The 21,796-nt window shown below is 42.9% G+C and overlaps 1 protein-coding gene across 2 annotated transcripts; it reads left to right on the top strand.

Moving 5' to 3' along the window:
• The first annotated feature begins 500 nt into the window (after window positions 1–500).
• prpf3 (PRP3 pre-mRNA processing factor 3 homolog (yeast)) lies at window positions 501–18,477 on the top strand. Of its 2 annotated transcripts, none has more exons than XM_056601851.1 (17): window positions 501–715; window positions 1,103–1,259; window positions 1,609–1,739; window positions 2,391–2,552; window positions 2,667–2,753; window positions 2,860–3,146; window positions 3,259–3,377; window positions 4,474–4,661; window positions 4,835–5,001; window positions 5,469–5,551; window positions 10,991–11,134; window positions 11,224–11,323; window positions 13,518–13,631; window positions 13,984–14,102; window positions 14,216–14,293; window positions 14,373–14,428; window positions 17,432–18,477. In XM_056601851.1, the coding sequence occupies exons 2-17, from the start codon at window positions 1,115–1,117 to the stop codon at window positions 17,579–17,581; spliced, it is 2,130 nt and encodes a 709-aa protein (XP_056457826.1). In that variant the 5' UTR covers window positions 501–715; window positions 1,103–1,114; the 3' UTR covers window positions 17,582–18,477. The 2 variants fall into 2 exon arrangements, with proteins under 2 accessions (XP_056457826.1, XP_056457827.1); XM_056601852.1 differs by having other exon boundaries at window positions 501–618; window positions 17,432–18,433.
• The last annotated feature ends 3,319 nt before the right edge of the window (window positions 18,478–21,796 follow it).

The following is a 21,796-nucleotide window of genomic DNA, read 5'->3' as shown; positions in this document are numbered from 1 at the left end:
GCATTTTAATAATCAATCCTCACAAAAATCAGCTCTATCATCATCGTCAGTAAAGGGTCAATATTTACCCATATTCAAGCTAAACTTCAGCGTTGTCTTCATAAACAAACCCCCTCCACTAACCCAATGGCCTGCTGTAATCTGATCAAGTGGATGCAACTTGTCCGCTTTGGGCTAAGATGTCCACAAGGCATCAGTACACACTCAAAGGAGAATATACGTCTAATGGGAGGTTGTTCTCACTGATTGGGTTTAATGGACTGCTTTTATCGTATTATGTAATTACAGACACAGTATTACATAGTCCTATAACTCTCAATATACTTTTGTATCGGTTTAATACAATTTAAATTTCAACTGATTAGCAGAGGTTAACATTAAAAATGTAAATTGGAGAAGGAAAGTAACGGGAACATGGTATACAGTAACAGCCACCATGTGGCTCCAGCATCGATTCCTGTCTAACAGGGTTATGACTGTGTCCTCCCCGAGGGGGAGCCACTCACCGAACAAGCGTGTTGTGGTCATACAACGGGCACTTCCGGTTCCGTGTCGTTTCATGAAAACGTCGTGTGAACGGCGCTTCAAAACAGAAAGTTTACTTAGAGCAAGTCGAGCGTAAGAGAGCTTAATGTCATTTTAATTATACATATATCTTCCCCGTGTCTTGTGATCTTTGTGGAGCGGTGAAGGACTTAGACAACCGGCTTGCTGTGTAAGATAACTGTCGCTGTTTTGGTTCATGTTGGCAGCTTTCTGTGAGCTGACATGCTAACATTAGTTAGCAGGCTCTGCGTGAGTTTTGGCGGATGTTTCTCATACAGCCTGCACGCGTCCCAGATTGACCGTCATGCACAGGATAACTAGCCAAGGTTCAATCCCGGCTGTTCTAGTGAAAGGACAAACAATCGAACGCATTGCTTTCGCACCAAATTGTAACGTACTACGTACACACACGGACACGGACACACACACAGAGTCCGGTCCGGTGCTCTCAACGTGCGATTAAGTGATATCATTGAATATGATAAGCAGAATGCTTAGTGGGATAACTGTTGCTTGGTCATTTTTTCGCCTAAGTGCTCTTGTATATTAATGCCAGGTCCATAGCAAGATGTCTCTACCAAAGCGAGAGATGGAGGAGCTGCGACCGTGGGTGGAGCGGACCGTGAAGAAGGTGTTGGGCTTCTCAGAGCCCACCGTCATCACTGCTGCCTTACACTGCCTTGGCAAAGGCATGGACAAGAGAAAGACCATAGGTTTGTGTTTAAGTCCTGACTCAACGTGATCATATTCAATATCAAAGTCGGTTTTTGCTCTGTATTTCCTAGACTAGTTATTGATCTCAATAATTTGACACGGCTACTCTTGGCAAAACGGTTCTGCATCTAATCCACCCACCTCTAACCATCCATTTGCAAGATGCCTAAAGTCGTCCGTCCCTTGATTAACTATCTGTGTACACCTAAAACTGGCCTTAACATATAACAAAGCCTCCTAATTGACTTAATAATTTGCTATGGTTGTCTGCAGTTCATGGAACATGGCGATCCTCAGAAAACCCATCCAGGAGTTGTTCTTAACTCCCCTACTGTTGTTTTGTACTAGATCAACTCCGGCCTATTCTAGACGACTCTGCTGGAAGCTTTGTGGAGCGCCTTTTCGAATCCTTGGAAGAGAGCCGCCACATCCGTAGCAGCAAAGGAGCAGGAGAAAAGAACCGCAAGAGAGACCTCAAGGTAAAGCAAACGACGAAGATTGTATTCCTTTGACATTTAGGGTGCACTCACACTAGGCCATCTGGCCGTGGCCACACCTAACCGTGTTCAAAGCTGCCAGTGTGAGTGTGGCCAGTCTGGCCAGGCCAATTTGGCCACTTGGGAGAGGTGTGCTGCTACAGCACGGGCCGCTACGGTACAGATGCTAATGAGCCGACACGCGCACACGCACGGCTACGCAACCTGAGCTGGATGACGTATAGTCAATGCGACGACCATGGACATAATAAAGGCGACGAGCCTTCTTTCCCATTAAACGTTAAACATGGCGTCAAGCAGTTCAACTGTTGGTGTGTTCTCTGTGTTGTTGTCCATTGTTGTTAAAACTCTGACTGGCGGCAGACTTTATTATGGTCCATGCAGCGGACGCTTGGTGATGACGTGTTACGACGTGATGACGTATGTACAAGAGCCTACCGTGGCCAGGCCTCAGTTGCGACGGCCAACGGCCACGGCCAGATGGCCTAGTGTGAGTGCACCCTTATAGGACTGGTGCTATCCGCTGTTGACTTCTATTATCACAGTTTCATCTTGTGAACTCTATAGGCTAATGATGGCAAGACCTACAGTCTCTCTCTACATGCTTGTCATTTGCTGTGGCCTTGTCCCTAGGATGTGTTTGGGGATGATGCAGACATGGGCGGAATAAAGGAATTGCCGCAAGATGCGACGGCGCCCAAGAGGAAACGTACCCCCCGTTTTGAGGAGGTGGAGGAGCCTGAAGTCATACCGGGGCCTCCACCCGAGAGCCCTGGGATGCTGACCAAGATGCAGGTAACACAGGGTAGCTTTCAGGATTCATCACCACCGTAGCCCGATCTAGTGCTCATGCATCACAGGGTATGTAAATGGGTTTCCACTTTTTAATTATTGCATTATGACCATCAGATCAAGCAGATGATGGAAACAGCCACGAGACAGATTGAGGAGAGGAAGAAACAGCTAAGCTTCTCTTCCTCAGGCACCACAGCATCGGTAATACCACAAGAGGCTCCTCATCGTTCTATTCTCTAAATCCTCCTCCCACTCTGAGTTTAAAACATGTTTAAAATGCTCTTTTAATCTTCATCTGCCTTTTTAGATACTGCCGCTGCCCACCCCACAGACACATCTAGAGTCTACCCCAGTGTCCAGGCTTCTCTCCAATTCCTCTTGCCCTCCAGCAGTCGGCTCGCTGTCCATACATCCATCGCAGGCTGCCACCTTCATGAACGATGCAATAGAGAAGGCCCGCAAGGCAGCTGAGCTGCAGGCCCGCATCTCGTCCCAGCTGGCCATGAAGCCTGGTATACTTGGGGCTCTTGGAAACACTGGGCCGCACAACCTTGTTGCCCTGGCCAACCTGCACGCCATGGGCATAGCTCCTCCGTAAGTTCCCAATTGGTGCAGCCACTTTAAATGCAGTAGTCAAGGTTTTCAAACAGATAGACAAACGTATGCAAAAAGGGTTGTGAAAGCTAATTTCTCTGTGTGACTGTAGAAAAGTGGAGATCAGAGAGGTGAATAAGCCAACCCCACTGATCCTGGATGAGCTGGGAAGAACGGTTGATGCAACCGGCAAAGAGGTGGAGCTCACACACCGGATGCCCACCCTCAAAGGTCTGTGTAGCCATAATCACATGCTTTACTCAGTGGTTGACTCTAAGGTTTCAAAAGCACTTGCCCATCGGGCAAGCACAGGTCATGTTCGACTTGCCCGAATGTAATCTTCCCTTGCCCAAATTAAAATCAGAATCGTGAACGGGCCTCTTTTTGCCAGGCACCTGGCCTCATTTTGGGGAACTCAGAAAACTCATCCTAGCTCAGGCTGAAGCTGAATGTTAGCTTCCACATAGTATGTGTTTAAAAAAATCTCAAACTTCTTCTTTGTTTACTCATTTACCAAATGGTCACATCGTGCCATGTAGTGATTTCAGTCCACTGTTGCAACCTATTAAAACTATCGCCCAGTTATATGGAGAACTGCTTGCTTTCATCTGGATTTTATAATATAATAACTAAATGTCCAAGGTAGTAGCAAAGTATTATATTTTTTAACTTTCACGTTTCTTGTAAGTCTAACTAAATAATCACAATCGCGTTTATAATAGCTTTGTCACGATACTGTTTTTTCTAACTTCGATACTATACCTGGAAAAATAATGATATTCTATACCATTTTCGATAACGGGGGAAACAGTGTTTTCCAGAAAAAAATGTAACGCGGCGCTGCACTTGAGAAGCTATGCCAGCTGTGTTGGCTAACCTTTAACTAACACTGTCACACAGAGCATTGAGACTAGTGCCAAATCACAGCCAGAGACCGCACTGCGAGTGAGTGACAGGAGGCGGGGTTGTGGTAGCGCTGTGTGTTAGTTAACTCGCTGTCTGAGAGAAGAGAAGACAGTGCGCTGATCAATTGCAAATATATCTATTTTGTGTGATTTTTGTGGAAGAAAATGGTTGTTTTGCATTTTTTAGAAACTTAAATAAATAGACTTTATATGAACAAACCCTAAAAAAATGCACCTGCCCTTTCGGGCAACCAGAAATCATCTCAACTTGCCCAAATATTATTTTTAGTTGCCCTGGGCAAGCGGGCAACCGTTAGTGTCAACCCCTGCTTTACTCTAATGCCATGTGCATTAATTTGCTCTAGAACCTATTCCTCTGACCATCAACCAATTACGTATTTTTCCGATTGTTATTATTCCAGCCAACATTCGTGCCGTGAAAAGGGAGCAGTTTCGCCAGCAACTGAAGGAGAAGCCCGGAGAGGACTTGGAGTCCACGTCCTACTTTGATCAACGAGTCAACATCACGCCCGCCCAGCGTGCTCGAAAGGGATTTAAGTTCCACGAGCAGGGGCGCTTTGAGAAGATTGCCCAGAGAATACGAACTAAGGTGTGTGTGTGTGTGTGTGTGTGTGTGTGTGTGTGTGTGTGTGTGTGTGTGTGTGTGTGTGTGTGTGTGTGTGTGTGTGTGTGTGTGTGTGTGTGTGTGTGTGTGTGTGTGTGTGTGTGTGTGTGTGTGTGTGTGTGTGTGTGTAATTTCCCTCCTACCCCTTTGGTTTTCAGGCCCAGCTGGAGAAGTTGCAGACCGAGATTGCCCAGGCTGCAAAGAAGACAGGCATACAGGCGTCCACTAAGCTGGCTCTTATTACCCCAAAAAAGGAGCTTGGGGATGGAGAGGTGCCCCACGTTGAGTGGTGGGACTCGTACATTGTACCCACAAATGCAGAGCTGTAAGACCTGTTCTCTAAACAAAATGTGCATGATGAGACTGTTAATCAATGGGGGAATGTTGTAATGGTTTTAAAGATGTTGGTGTTAGATATTACTTATTCGTGCATAGACTTCCCACTCCTTTTCCAAATTTTCAGTCTTGTATATGGCAAGATGTTCTCCAAGTGCACTTACTGAGTGATAGGAAATAAGGATGAAGTGGTTTTCACTTTCAATCTTTTTAGTAAATGTTCTTCTTATTCCATAGAAGTAATGGATACTATATTTATATTTGCTTGTCTCAACTATACAGATAAAATGCTTTGTACTCCATTAATTAGTGCATATTTCCCTTTTTCGGGGCTGTAACACAAACACTGTTCAGTCACCTGCGATCACGTTTACTGCACTTGTGTTGCCTTGGGTTGGTCCTTTTTCTTATTGTATTTAATTCATGTTGATTTATTTTCCCTCTAATCTTCTACAGTATCCAAGAAACAAAGTTTGAGGTCATGGAGTTTTTCGGAGTAACCAACCTAGTTGAGCACCCGGCCCAGATCTGCGCTCCAGGTACTTCCCCAAACACATCCGCATACGTTACCTGGAGTTTCAGAACCCTTTCTCATCAATTGTATTGGGTAGACTTTCCAAGTAGATTTATTATATATTTTGTTGATTGTGTACTAATATTTAACCAATTAGTTCTAGACAATGTTTTAACTTAGATTTCTTAAGTGTTAATCAAGGTAACCTTTTGACCCCTCCAGGGGAAACATGCCAAAACAGTAATCAAGTAGAGTGAGTTGATGACTTGCCCCTCCCCTCAATGCTCCCTTTGAATAAACTCATGATCATGCGCGGGAGGAAGGATTGTTGTTGGCCGTTCTCCTCAGGGAAGACCGCTGGACGAATTCATTTGTAGAAACAATCCCGAGTTCACAAATATGTAATTGAGATGACAGAAATACCGTAAATATGATATCAAATACACATATACGATATTGGTTTTTGGTGTTTAAAAGGTCCTTTGGAGATGCATCGTGCACCTCCCTTACAAGCTGCTGTGTTTTCCTGGCTTGTAGCACCTATAGCGTTCCCGTTTCTCTGTGGGCATCGCTACACGACTTTTAGCTGCATTATCCTCTTGAGCAATCCAGCTCGAAAATAAAGAAAACTTTACATTGTATTGCACGCACAGCAAGACCGTGCAATGCATAAATTGGTGACCGGATTAAAGCAGCAATGTAATCAACATTAAACCTTGTGGCACAAATACAAAGAAAATACATCTCCTTATGGGCGCAGCCAACTTTGTTTGTCGAGTCGTACGGTTAACCTCGGCGGGCTCAGAATCACGAGTGGGACAGTTTAAAGGGGTCGTGCCTCGGTGAAATGTCCCTAGAAGGCTGGGAGTTTTCCCACTTTGCAAAAAACTTTGCAACTTTGCAAAAAAAAAAGAGAAACCCTTTCCACCCTCTGTCAGCTACCACCACAAGTATAATCCATCTGTGTGAAACACTCCTGTGTTAAAGAAGTGTCATGAAGTTACAACGTTGTTCAACTCGGTTATTTTGTAGGGAGATTGTTTTGCCCACGGATAACGGCACTGGGCGGCTCCACAGCATATAGCATTATCCACAGCTGTTTGGCAAGTGGACTTGTCCAATTGTAAGTTATACGTTTCAGGGTTGGTCCTAGCTAAGAATGGGCCTTAAGGGGGAGACTACGCACAGCAGGTGGCATGATGGTTCTGCTTAGTCGGACAACAAATCCATTTCTTAATTTGAGTCTGCATTTTCCTGTTTATTAAATGAAACCCCTTTTAAGAAAACATTGGAACGTCCAGCCTTGTCCTGGTCCCAAACCATTTGTATCACCAACCTATTTATACAAGCCAATAAGCATTTGTGATGCCTCCTCTGGGGATTTTCATAAGACGCTCTCCATCCTCCCCCTCTTGTCTCTCCATCTCATTGATGCATTTAAAAAGGGCACCCTTGACTTGACGCCCCCGTTCTACCACCCAGTCAAAGTAGGAGTTGTCTGTGAAGTGTACTGTGACACTAGCGGAACATGTGGCTTTGAATCATGTCTAATGATCACTCATTATTCTACGTACTCTGTCACCGTTTATGCATGCAAAAAACTATTGAATGTTATTAAACGCCCTGGTTTTCTCTCCATAAACTAAACGTCTATACGTTTTTTCAGGGCCGATACCGATTATTAGTAGTCAAGGGGGCCGATAACCGATATTTGGAGCCGATATTAATTTACAGAAAAAGGGAAAATATTGTCGTGAAATCTTTGAATAATACAAACTCCAACACTTAACTTCATTTAAATGCCTTTAACCACTTAATCGTGAAATCCCGCCGGCGGACAAGTTTTAGTTACACCACCCCTACCCCCAACATGCTTGGTAAATTTCCGGCATCATTCAGTTGAGTGATATAGTGATGTCATACACCGTTTGAAAGGTTAGAATCTCAGGAATGTCATCCAGTGTCAACCATTCGGTGGAATAAATATGTTTAGCGAATATAGATCAAAAATATCCTAGTGTCTTAGGTCAAAATAGCACCCCTCACCCTCCTCCCTTGGTCCATTCTAACTTTATCGTCGTTGTGGATATCCTTAGCAATGAGTTGATACTTCATGTTGGGTCTTGAAATGTTCATAAGAGTCCACAGAAATCGAATATCAATATTATTTTAGTCTAATCACATTGTGTATATGTATTAGCCATCTTATACAAAGCAGCCGAAAAATAGAAAACCGAAACGCTGCACTGTTTTTTGTGGAAAACTGCGATTAAGGGTTTGAATTCCGCTATTGTCTGATTCATGGAATCCATCGTGTTCGCCAGGGTCTCACGGTGACATAGAGCCCTCACACATGTCTGTAAGATCAATACTTCCTTGTTTACAAGCCTTACAAGTAGGGATATCCCGATACTGGGTTTTTAAGGTAAATCGGGATCGGCCGATCTCATTCAATTTCATGGCCGATACATATTTATCTATCCATATTTTTCTAGATGTATATATATATGTGGAAATTGCGTTGAATGAGAGATACAATTTTGCACGTTGAGCACACAGTTGTGTGACTTGTTTATTGAGTTAGAGGAACCAGGAAATCAAAACGTGCTGCAAGTAAACGAATCCCGCATTGGGCTCTGACGTCATGAGACGCTCGTAATCCTTAAAGGGACAGCGATCCCTGAACCACCAAGACAGTAAACGACATGCCTAACACTGTGGAAAGAACAACGCATAACAAAATACTGTAGGTGAATTATGTTACACTCACTATATATATCTATATAGATAGATAGATGGATAGATAGATAGATAGATAGATCTATATTAGTGGTGGGCCGTTATCGGCGTTGACACGAAACACTTCCTTGTTCGGACCCATCACGTGACTGAACTAACCAATCAGCAGCTAGAATTAAGACTGAGGTAAACGTGAGGGAATCAGAGAGGCATATTCAACAGAATATCCTGACTGCGTTAAATATGTAAGTAATAATTGTGTGACATAAATATGTAAATGATTAACTGACTAAACATTGTAAGTACATTTCTAGAAAAATTAACTCCAATATAAATGATATTAATTTATTCTACAACTTTCAAATATTTAACTTCTAAACCTTACATTATTATGGATTATTCCACGGCTCTTCTCAATGCTGGCTGAACAAACCATCCCAAGGTCAGAGAATCCTCTACACTACTGGCGGGCACATGCTACATAGCGACCCGCACTGGCTGATACAGCCACAAAGTTTCTTTGTGCACCTTGTACATCAATGGACAGTGAGAGACTGTTTAGTGCAGTGCGAATGTCCTTGATGAGAAAAGGAACCGGTTGTCAACCGAGATGGTGCAGATGTTGGTTTTCATTAAACAAAACCTGCACTGAACTGAAGAAGTCAGTGCAGTAGATTAAGATGGAGGAAATAAGAAGCTCTATTACACTATTATTACCCACCCACATTGTAAAAAATAATAAGCTTACTTGAAAAAAGGGTGGAAACTTGTTGCCTCAAATAAGTTAAATAACCAAAACTTTACTTTATGTTATGTTTACAAGTAATGCTTATGTTATGTTAACGTGAGAGTATAAAAGCTATTGAGTGCAGCTTGGATGCCTGTCTATTTCTTAATGTACAGGAAATTAAATGTTGTTTGTCAACACAAAAAGTGATATCGGAAATCAGTATCGGGAAATATCGAGATCGGATCGGGAGCAACATGAAAATATCGGGATCGGGAGCTAAAAAATGAGATCGGGGCATCTCTACTTACAAGCCAATGAGGCGATCACTATCAAAACGGGGCAATTATACTTTGATTGACAGCTACACCAGCAGACAGCAAGGGTCGGGGACGGGCCTTAGATATCCTAATAGCCAATGAAAATACCTTTCTGACGATATCCAGCATGTCAAACACCGTCTCACGTGTGGTTGAGAAAACAAATGCGTAAGGGGTGTGCGTAAACTAGCAGGCTCTTCCCCAGAGTGCGAGTGTGAAGCAAGTTGTTAATTTGCGCGCTTGTGTGTGGTTTGTTTATTTGTACATAATTATTTATAGTACTTTTACTATTTCATTTTTGTTGTTTATACCATTACAGTTTTCACTTTTTAAATAAAAATAATAGCCCAAACACTTTGTTTGAGCTTTTTTTGTCCGTCGTGGCTCTGCGTGTTACGAGAGCGTGTAACCAATCAGATGGTGCTGTGGGTTGGACAATGCTGAAGACAGCATAGTGACAGCAGACAGAGAGGCGCGGCTGCATCAGAGCCAAAATAACCCCGTTTTAAATTGATCTCTTATCGGCCGTCGGATAAAAGAAAAAGGCAGATGCCGATATGCGTCAAAATGCAGAATATCGGCGCCGATAATCGGCCCGGCCGATAATCGGTCGATCCCTAGTATACCTGGCGACCCTGATAATAACTTTTAGTTTGACCATATGTGGCATGGAGTACTTTAGCATTTTGTCCTCATTGCATAGGCAACTTTGTCAATACTGTGCACCTTCAGTATTGCCTATTGTTTCATTAGACAATAGGAATGGAAGTGTGGGCATTTATTTGCTGATTGAAGGACAAACCATGGATGACAGAAGACGAGCCTAATTGCATGTAATCGTTTAATTGAAGTTGTTGGGAGGTTTTATATTTTGTGAGTCTATACAGTTTTTCTGTTTCAAGTAATTCTAGATCCTTTTCCTCTGCCACTTCCGCAGTACGGGATCAACTGTCCGTTGAATGTATATGGACCATCCAGTTCTGTGTGGAAACAACATAGCTGGTTATTTTTCATGGGACTGACTTTAATCTGTGCTTGTTTGGCTACTAGCAGGTAACCTACTGCCATCAGCTGGCCAAATAGCCTCAGTGCACCCAAAGTCGATTGATGCAGATGATTCTGTTTGACATTCCTCAATTAACTTTCTTTGGTACACCATGAAATCCCTTTGGTGCCTGCCAAAAATAAAGTACCAAAAACAGCAATTTCGCCAGTTGCAGCAATTCACTATAATTAAATGACTTCAAATAATTCAACGTAACCTAAATACAACCTTTACACATTCACTCGTCCGTGAACAAGATTTCTGAGTCACACCAGGTCAATCTACACTGGCAATGGTTGTGAAGACCAGAACTCCTCTGTTCCCACACTACTTAAGGACGTCATCAAACTAGGTATTTTGTTATTGTTCCGATTGAGAGACCGCTCGTAAAGAATGACAATGGAATATTTTAACCTGGACCCTTCTTTCCGATTAAATTGGTCCAGTATTGAGTGAAGATGCTGCATCTGTAATCCTAAAAGTGCATGTTTCTGCCCCTGTTAAAATCCAAATGTTCTCCTTTTAATGGCCTCAATTGTTGGCATTTTCTTCAGATCTACTTGGAAAATCTAGCATGTACAGTTGATGTAACTATCTTCTGGAATGTTCCCAACATGTGCCTATTCTCCCCAGTGGACACGGATAAGACGGTAACGCTGGGCGTTTACCTGACGAAGAAAGAGCAGAAGAAGCTCAGAAGACAGACCCGTAGGGAGGCCCAGAAGGAACTGCAAGAGCGGGTTCGTCTGGGACTAATGCCTCCCCCAGAGCCCAAAGGTAAGAACACTTGACACACGCACGACTGACGCCCCACCACATGGGAGTAACTCAGAGTCGAACAGCTTCAGAGTCTCCTCTCTCCTCAGTGAGAATCTCCAACCTGATGAGGGTGCTGGGAACGGAGGCGGTGCAGGACCCCACCAAGGTGGAGGCCCACGTACGAGCACAGATGGCCAAGAGGCAGAAGTGAGTTCCCCTATATACCACCATTATTTGTATAATGTATGTATATAATAATTGTAATAATAATGTATGTATTATTTGTCATTTCATCACATGCTTTCTCTTTGGAAAGCTGAGAACCTGTAGAATTGTATAACATTGTCAGAATTACTATCATGTACTGACACAGTACTGGGAAGGCTACAATATTGTTTTTCCTTCCAGCCGGTTACACACCTCTAAAACCAAGCTAATTGTAGTACCCTGGGTAACTCCATATCCCTTGGAAACACTACTGAGCCCTAGCCCTAGGTCTTGTGATGCTGTGTGTAAAAGCAGATCAACAAAGCTTAAAAAAATGAAGTCTCCAACTCTTTTTATGTACTGATATGTCCATTCGTTTTGGTCAGGGTCCTTTTGGAGACTCCATAAAAGACCGTTGGCTACCCAAGATGCATACTGTAAACAAAAGTGAACCCAAACATGTAGAAGGATATTCTTGGTCTTAAATGCCTTTTCAAATGTGTGTGCTAGGAATGTGCATTTCTGGCAAAAAAATGTCTTCGAATAATATTAGAAAATCGCTCAATCAAGAACCCCCCCCACGCACGCACACACCTCGGAAACACGCACACACAATGACACGGGGAGAGGCTTTTATGATTTGTATGAAATCAATCTGTTTATTTCAACAACTGCGCCATCAACATTCAACATCAAAATTATTTCAACGTGAGCTTAGGCAGATAGACCTACATGCGTCAAACGGATCGCTATTTATTTATTTTACTGAACACAGCCTGCATGACGGTGAACTAGGCACGTCAAAAATATAACTTCACACGGTGTGTGTTTATTTGTTACCAGCATTCGTAGTGTTGATCAGCAGAGAAATAGTCTGCCAAAGACGTCGCTTAGCAACCATGAACGCTATTCACCACCGGAAGTTGTGAAGCCCCATGCCAGTCAACAGAGCGTTCAACAGCATTGAGAAGAGCCGTGTAATAAGTAACGATAGTCACATTCATTATTTGATATTCTACGTGACTCCGACTATTCGACGATCGTTGCCCGCTATGTACGCCACATTTACGTACACCTCTGTAACCGTTCCGAAGTGCCTGTACCGTGACGGCTCGGTACAAATACGTGTACCGTTACACCCCTAATATTCATAATTCGAAATTCGTTCCAGCTTTTATACCACAGATACTCTAGGGTCTATAGTATATAACCGCTTTGTCTGATTACAGTTTAATACATTTTTCACAATTCACCAGCTCTCGTTTTGAAGAATAATCACCGCGTCATTCGTTTCAATGGGAATCGCGACGGTCTATACTTTCAACATAAAGTGTGCATATTTATAATTTGAAATTTGTCCCAGCTTTTAGTTCAGTTCAGTTCAGTTTAACTTTATTGTCCCAAAAAGGGAAACTTGTCTTGCAGTCAGGTACACATAAAAACATAAAAACACAATATACACAAGGACACTCAACAAGGAGATAGACACAGGCTAATATAAGTTAAAAAACTGTCATACTTATCTAGTCATCTGATTCAAATACATTTACAGGTATGTGCAAAGAATTATGCAAATTGAGCAAACAAATTGCGCTAGGAATAAAAGTTCTTTGACCTATTGGACTTAGAAAGAGGGACTCTTAGTCTCCGGCCTGAGGGAAGGGCCTCAAATGAACAATGAAGGGGGTGATTTTTACAGTCCATTATAGACAATGCTTTCTTAGTAAGCATAGTATTTTATACCACAGATACTATAGGGTCTATAGCATATAACCACGTTTTCTGATTACAGTTTAATCTAACAGTAAGCTGACAACACCACAACTGCAAATGAACCACACAGATAACCATGGCAATCCGGCCAAAAAAAATATTTTGGCGATCATTCTGCGCACGCATCCGCCGTGTTGATTGACAAATAATCCCCCTATTGAACAAGGTCAAACCGAGTGAGCGTGCCGTTCAGACACCAGAATGAACGAGTTCAGAGTAACGTTCATCAGGCAGTAATACAGTACGTTCAGTTCACGTTCGCCCAAAATATAAACGAGTTCATGAATGCTCAATGAATGCGTTCAGGCACAACACTGCTTAAGACGATGACTTTGTTACTGTTTTGGGTTGCGCTACAATTATGAAGCGTAGTTCACGCTATGTGTGCTTTGAGAGCTAAAGGCCGTTTTAAATCCTTCAGGGCTCACGAAGATGCCAATGCTGCTCGCAAACTGACAGCGGAACAGAGGAAAGAGAAGAAGATCAAGAAGATAAAGGAAGACCTCACTCATGGGGTTCATATCGCAGTTTACAGGTGTGTTGATCAGCGGCGAGCGGTCCATGTAAGCTCTGGTCCAGGCTGCTTTATGGAAGTGTGATAATTCAATGCAGAGCAACATTGCGATAAGGCAAGGGGTTAAGTGTAGGAGTTTTTTTTTTTCTTATCCGTTTTTTTTTTTAACTTCATTGAACACAGCACAAGTGAGGAGTGGAAAGCCGCTGATATCCTTGCAGCAATCTTAAATTAAATCGTCATTTTGCTGTTTGCTTTATTAGAATAAGAAAGAAATACAAAATCTAAATTATGCTTATTTGTCTGTACGGAATATTTTGTCAGACAACCTAACTAATATCCAAAGCTTGTAACGATGCGTTTGGCCCAATAGAATCCGTAACCTGCACAATCCCTCCAAGAAGTTCAAAGTGGAGGCCAACGCCAACCAGCTGTACCTGACGGGCACCGTGGTGCTGCACAGAGACGTCAACACGGTGGTGGTGGAGGGAGGTGAGCGGTCTAGGATGGATAACATGCCTGCTTGTACTCATAGAGGTTATAATACAGCTGGTCCACAGGGATTCTTCATATACTCTGTCGTTGTATCTTGATTTTCATGAAAGGCCCAAAATCCCAGAAGAAGTTCAAGAGGCTGATGATGAACAGAATTAAATGGCAGGAGCGCAACACCAAAAGAGAAGGTATTTTTTAATTCCTCCAAATCCATTGTCGATGATAAAGCCTTTTACCCAAGCTTGACTATGCTGTTGTCCTCATCAGACCCCGACTTTGACGATGAAACCAAGAGGAACAACAAGTGCTATTTAATATGGGAGGTTAGTATCGACATCATTCTTCACTGCAGTGCATCTCTCGATGGCCTTCAAGGACCCCTTTTATAATCACATTGCCATTAACTTCATACCAAAAAAGGAGGCATTTTCCACAATGCACTGATGCTCTTAATAGGCTAGCTTGTACAGACTATAATGTATTTTAACTAGAGCTGTCAAGCGATTAAAATATTTAATCGTGATTAATCGCATTAATGTCATAGTTAACTCACGATTAATCGCGATTAATCGCAAATTCTTTTTCTATGCTAAATATCCCTTGATTTTTTTGTCCCATAATTCTTCTAATTTTAATTCTCTTATCAACATGGTGAAGTGCATCGGCTTGCCTTGTGCAAATGATTTTTTATTGATAACAACATTGGCATATACTGATCAAAACAGGATGATACAAAAAAAGAGCCTATAGTGCAATTAAACGACTGCTTTGAACAAATTTCATTTGAACATAGCAGTCAGGCTACTGCTTCTTTGTTTTGAGCCAAAGGAAAAAAAAAAAAAAAAACTTTTTTTTAAGTGCGTTAATCGCGTTAATCGCGCGATAAAATTGTTAACGCCGTTAAATTTGGTTTGCGTTAACGCCGTTAATAACGCGTTTAACTGACAGCTCTAATTTTTAACCTTCATCCTGTCAAAGACTATTATGTCACTCTATAGCTCAGTGGAGGGTGAGAAGCTCAGCCATCCGTGAGGAACTCGGATTAGAGCCGCTGCTCCTTTACTTAGAAAGGAGTCAGCTGAGGTGGTTCGGGCATCTGGTAAGGATGCCCACTGGGCGCCTTCCTTGGGAGGTGTTTCAGGCACGTCCAGTGGGGAGGAGACCTCGGGGAAGACCCAGGACTAGGTGGAGAGATTATATCTCAACACTGGCCTGGGAACGCCTCGGGATCCCCCCGTCAGAGCTGGTCAATGTGGCCCGGGAAAGGGAAGTCTGGGGCCCCCTGCTTGAGCTGCTCCCCCCGCGACCCGACCCCGGATAAGCGGATGACGATGAGATGAGAGATGGAGATATAGCTCAGTGGTTCCCAAACCTTTTCTGCAGGGCCCCCCTTTTGTAGATTAAAAGAAATGTCAAGCACCCCCTTCTTTTCATGAATTGCACTCCTTTTCAGTGTATTTTATTTTCAGTGACTGGTGTGGGCTTGCTATTTTCTGCAGATCTTCTCAAATCGGGGCTGCAGCTGTGAGACTGCCACTGTAATCCAATTTTCAATGTCCAGCTTTGAACTGCATTTTGTCTTAATCGAGGCAACTGCAGAAAAACCTATCTCACACAAGCAAGATGTGGCAAAAGGAAGGAGTGTGACCAGAGCTCCTCTGCCTAGCACTGGGTAGACCTTTTTTTCTCCAATCCAAAATGCAGCTAAGGTCTTGGACTTAAACTGCAGCCTCATTGCTGAATCAGATGTAACATCAATGTACTGTTCCTCTTCTGTAGTGCTAAAGTCAGCAGCTGGTGTTGCACTGAAGGGGACTCTGATCCAGTCATATTTTGCAGGATCCTGCACTGTGAAATACCTCTGGAAATACCTCTGCTTTTGTAGGGCAGATATATGAGTTTTCATACATGGGATCAATGTGTTCTGGAGCTTGTTGACTTCGATGAATGATTTCAAGTTCTCAAATTAGTCTATATTCCCCTCTTTCACCCGCTGTTCCCATAGCTCTACTTTTCTTGTGAATGATGTGATTTTATCTGCCTGTTGTGGAAGGTGTGTGCTGCTGCCCTGCATCTGCAGATTTAGTTAATTGAGTTTCTGAAACATGTCACTGAGGTATGCAAGTTTCATGAGGAAGTTGTTAAACCTGTGGGCAAGTTCATTACCCTCTTCCTCCAAGAAGATTCTGATCTCATCCCGCAGCTCAATCACCCTGGATAAAATCTTCCCACGTGACAGCCATTGGGACTCGCTGTGAAACAAAACAGCTGTGTAGGCGGATCCCATTACCTCGCACAGCGCGGAAAAAATCTGTGATTTGACGGGTCTTGTTTTAATGTAGTTACAGTGGCAATGATGTCTGTCGTTACATCATTCAGCTCGGGACTCAATTGTTTGGACGCTAGCGTCTCTCGGTGTATCATACAGTGTGTCCACTGCAAATTGGGGCACGACGCACTTGATTAGCGCTTGCAGCCCTCCTCGTTTCCCTGCCATTGCCTGAGCCCCATCTTTGCAGATCCCCACACAGTCCTCCCATTTCAGATCAGCATCTATCAAGTAAGAGTCAATGATTTTGAACAACTCGTGTGCAGTTGCTCTTGTAGTTGCACGTTTGCAGAAAAGCAAATGCTCCCTCAAATCTTCGCCATCAATCAATCTTGACGTATGCTATTAGTAAACAGTCTTTGTTACTGTCAGTAGCTTCATCCATCTGCAGCGCAAAACATTTATCTCGTGTTTTGTCATTAAGCTGCTCCTGTCTTTTAAGCAACTGTTGTACACGACCGTTGAGTAGTTTTTTTTTAGAAGAAACCAATGGGCTTATCTTTTTGTTTGGGATGGGAAGTCTCCAAATGGCGTCTTAACTTGTTCGGCCTCATACTGTTAGAAGCTAATATTTTGAGACGCAACACACTGCATTCTCTCTTCATTGTCCACTGTTGTACTGGTGAAACAGAGGGTGAGATATGCCTCACCATATTTTCTTGTCTTTGTTTTGGTAGTTGAGGCATTTGGTGTGGTTTCATCTTCTGCTTTACGTTTACCTGGCAGTACTTTCACAAGCCTTTCCATGATTTGCTAGCTAGCAGTGAAGAAGAAAAATGTAGGCCTATATTTTATATTTAGCCTTGCGTGCCGTACGGCACGTCCCACCTCGCGCCGTGCCCCCCCCCTTGTCATAACTCCAGGCCCCCCCTAGGGGGCGTGTCCCCCAGTTTGAAAACCACTGCACTAGCTAATCATATTATTATGATTTTATAAGACAGATCGCAAATACTATGAGTATAATAACAAGTGTGGATCAATTCTGCTTTTCCTCCAGGGAACGGCTAAAGAGCGCAGCTTTGGAGACATGAAGTTCAAGCAGTGCCCGACAGAGAACATGGCCAGAGAACACTTCAAAAAGCACAGCACAGAACACTACTGGGACCTGGCCCTGAGCCAGAGCGTGCTGGAGGGCACCGACGACTGAACAGCGAAGCGCTTTGGAAGACGTTAAAGAGTTGGCAATGTTGAGACTGCACCCTACTATATGCCCCTCACCCTCCTCTCCCAGCCCCCACCACAGCCTGACCTCAGGAGTGCAGGCTGATTCCTTCAATTGGGACTCTGGATAGACCAAATGGATTCTCCTGGAGAAAGACCTAATCATAAACTGCAGGCATATTCAGTTTTATGGGAAGGTGCATGTGTTGGTGTGCCGGTACTTGTCCATCTTCCAACACATCAGTTGCTTTCGCTGGTGGGTAGGGTAGTTCCAGTACCGCAGTTGCTTTGGGTCAGTTTTTGTTATTTTCTTTATTAGATTGAGCAGTATGTAAATTAATTGCTCAATGCTATATCTGACAGTTCAATCTGTCAGATATGAGATGACTCCATACTGGGGTGATGCCATTTCACACAACAGAAGCCACCATTTTTCTCAAAACTAGTGTTGAGATCCAAAACATCAATGTGTTTTAGTAACGAATTCAGTCGTTTTATACAGGCACAGTAAACATAACATTTGGCATTGAACTGAGATTTCGCTTTGCCTGCTATTTGAAATTGCCATTGAAATAGATTTGTATCGATTTACTGGAGTTGATATGTTATCCTCAATATTGTTGGTAACTATTCAAAGAAATTAAATTGTGTTCCACTGATGTATTCCCTTGTATGTTTACACGTCCAATAAACAATATCAAACCACTTTCTATCTTTGCTGTTGGTCTGACACACAAATCCTGCAAAATTGTACCATATTTGTAATCAAATGAAGGTTGAAATGTCACAGAAGCTGAGCTGACGATGTGATTTGATATTTGTTTCCTGACAATTAGATGAATATATTTGTATCGATAGTGATCAATAAATATTTAATGTTTTCAACATGAATTCTAAATACCAAATTGACTTACCTACTTAGTTTTAATCACATCATGAATATGTCACCTTTGTTAACTGGACTTTAAATTCAAACTCGCTCATAAAAGCTGAAGGTAATGTTGAGTGAACACTTTAGGACGAGTCTAATAGTCAACCATGTATGGCTGAAGCATCTGAACAGCCTGTAGGTGAGAAGGTATTGAAATGATCCACTGTTTTGTGTGCCATTCTGCCAGAGCATGTGCCCATTGATCCCAACTAATAGCACTTATAAGGTTCCTATGAAAAATGTAGGAACCCTATTGTATTCGTTGGTATACATTTTTGTCTGACACTAGTCTAATCTGCCCTATACAGTCTAAATGTCCATGTAGTGTAGTGGTATTCTGTTGACCATGGATGGATGGATGGATAGATAGATAGATAGATAGATAGATAGATAGATAGATAGATAGGATATATAATGTATTGTCCCCTTGGGGTAATTGTTCTCAGTGAATAGATACACATGACCGTTAACCACAACAAAGTAAAAACAAACAAACAAAAAATAAACAACCACTGACAAGACAAGACCCCAAAATCCTATTTCCCAAATAGTACAAGGACACATCTATTGTATTCATATGTATTCATTAGGCCACCTTACTCGTCATGCAGTAGGACACCCATGGTTGCTTACAACTATATTTCATATTATATTTATTCTATATATTCTAAAATGAAGAAAATCTCAATGTCTGTGAGTGTATGAACACAATGATTTGTTTTGGAATTGGCTTTGAGATGGCGGACCAATTGGCATTTATGTTTTCCACCATAAATTGATGCAGAAAAGGCACAAATGAGTGAATAAAAATTCACCAGGATGTAAAAAATGTAGTGTTTTATGCTCCATATGTAATGGCATAGCTTCCACCCCTACTATTTGTGTACAATTGAACCGGTTGGGAATGAACATGGGTCTGGGCCTCACGGCGATCAATTCAGCAGTCATTCGTTCATCCGCAGTCAAGCTAGCCGTCACACAAATCTTTGTGCGCTCGTACTCTACACAGCGTTTGTGTGGTATCTTGCAACACTTTTAAAATAAAAGCCTTCACCTCCGTTGGTGTGGTATCTAACAATTGATGTAAATTATTTTAGTCAATGCTATTTCTGATTACATGTTTCAAGCTAACCACAATTATGAATGGTTTCTTCACCACATAATGGACAAAACCATCTAAGGTTTTAATGATTTTATAGATAAGTTAAAGGTCCCATGACATGAAAATCTCAATTTATGAGGTTTTCTAACATAAATATGAGTTCCCCTAGCCTGCCTATGGTCCCCCAGTGGCTAAAACTTGCGTTTGGTGTAAAACGAGCACTAGCTGTTCTGCTCGCCTTTGAAAAAACGGAGGCTCAAGCGCGCTGATTTGGAAATCTGTGCTCATGACGTCATGAGGAATCTCAGCTCCTCCCCTTACTCTGCCTGGCCCGCCCAGAGACGTTGGCCCGCCAATGAGACTCGACCGTGCGAGCGCCACATGTGTGTGTGTGAATACACACACTGTAACGCAAGTGTTTCTTGTCGGTCGGTTCTTTGACGTGTCTTGTATTTCCACAACGAGACTGTCGTGGGGGTTATCTGAGCCATGGTTGAGAAGGAATTGGGGGAAAGGAACTTTGGTTTGACTCGCTGAAGTACATGAACTGTGACATGCCGCCGGTTGCCGCGAGGCACCATCGCCCGGCAGCGGGCAGCCGGCAGCAGGCAGCGCGCGGTTCAGTCGACTTCAGGTTGATGTGAAAGTGGAAGAACCAGAGACGTCGCAGAACCCGACAAAGTCGTTTGTGATTCATAATATCGTCTGGAGGCGCACACAATATGTTATATGATATAGATATCTATGTATTATATGATATTATTTAGATATAGAGCTCCAGGACTGTAACGCAAGTGTTGTACACTTCCTTGTTATTTGGATAACCGTTCTGCTGTTGGTGTGATGGCGCATCACGTCGGACTCTCGTCTCTGGTATTTCTACAACGAGACTCGTATTGGGGGTTATCTCAGCCAAGGTTGAGAATGAATTGGGGGGAAGGAACTTTGGCTTTGACTCCCTCAAGACCATGAACCACGACAAGGAGGAGAAAGGGATCTTTGCCGGGCAGCGCTTATGCACCTCCGCCTCCGGCGGTGGTTCCTCAGCGGGGCTCAAGCGGGAGACATTCGCCGCCAACAATCCCTTTCTCCTCCATGTCGTGGTTCATGTTCTTGAGGGAGTCAAAGCCAAAGTTCCTTCCCCCCAATTCATTCATTCGTGTTATGCGCCATCACACCAACAGCAGAACGGTTATCCAAATAACAAGGAAGTGTACAACACTTGCGTTACAGTCCTGGAGCTCTATATCTAAATAATATCATATAATACATAGATATCTATATCATATAACATATTGTGTGCGCCTCCAGACGATATTATGAATCACAAACGACTTTGTCGGGTTCTGCGACGTCTCTGGTTCTTCCACTTTCACATCAACCTGAAGTCGACTGAACCGCGCGCTGCCTGCTGCCGGCTGCCCGCTGCCGGGCGATGGTGCCTCGCGGCAACCGGCGGCATGTCGCAGTTCATGTACTTCAGCGAGTCAAACCAAAGTTCCTTTCCCCCAATTCCTTCTCAACCATGGCTCAGATAACCCCCACGACAGTCTCGTTGTGGAAATACAAGACAAGTCAAAGAACCAAGAAGAAACACTTGCCTTACAGTGTGTGTATTCACATTGATGTGGACGTTGAAGAACCAGGAACGTCGGAGAACCCAACGCGGTCGTTTGAGATTCATAATATCGGCTCACACAGCTTTTGGCCGTGATAATATATATTATATGATATAGATATCTGTGTAGGCTATATGATAATATTTAGATATAGAGCTCCAGGACTCCCGTGTGTTCTAGAATATTTACAGAACACGGCTAAAGGGTGTGCGCCTCGCCATTGCGATACATCCACTGTAAACAGAGCGCATGGTGGCTGTGTCACGTTAAAATTGTACCGGGGGCGAAAATTGTACCGGCCTACGTCATCGTTTGTTTACATCCTGACAACCTGCCAGGCAACAGACGACGCGATGCAGAAAACATGTTTCCAAATGACGAAATAACATAATACAGATAGCGTATCGCTATCTGTATTATGATAGATAGCGACAACACTTGTTTTTACTTTATATTTGTATTGTATTTAATTGTTTAATCGAAACAATAAAAAAAATTGCCCGCGAAACGGGCGATCGCGTCAAATGACAAATGTTTTGCCCGCGAAAC

The sequence above is a fragment of the Gadus chalcogrammus genome, chromosome 11, assembly GCF_026213295.1.
Source record: "Gadus chalcogrammus isolate NIFS_2021 chromosome 11, NIFS_Gcha_1.0, whole genome shotgun sequence".
NCBI classification, from domain to species: domain Eukaryota; kingdom Metazoa; phylum Chordata; class Actinopteri; order Gadiformes; family Gadidae; genus Gadus; species Gadus chalcogrammus.
Note: the sequence above shows the minus strand (reverse complement) of the source record. Positions and strands in the feature narration are given on the sequence as shown.

What these genes read in the sequence shown, in the direction of transcription:
- prpf3 (XM_056601851.1), top strand. Translation starts at nt 1,115, where the DNA reads ATGTCTCTACCAAAGCGAGAGATGGAGGAGCTGCGACCGTGGGTGGAG. An exon ending in CCTCAGGCACCACAGCATCG is followed by an intron (nt 2,754 to 2,859) that starts GTAATACCACAA and finishes CTGCCTTTTTAG; the next exon opens with ATACTGCCGCTGCCCACCCC. An exon ending in GCGCAACACCAAAAGAGAAG is followed by an intron (nt 14,294 to 14,372) that starts GTATTTTTTAAT and finishes TGTCCTCATCAG; the next exon opens with ACCCCGACTTTGACGATGAA.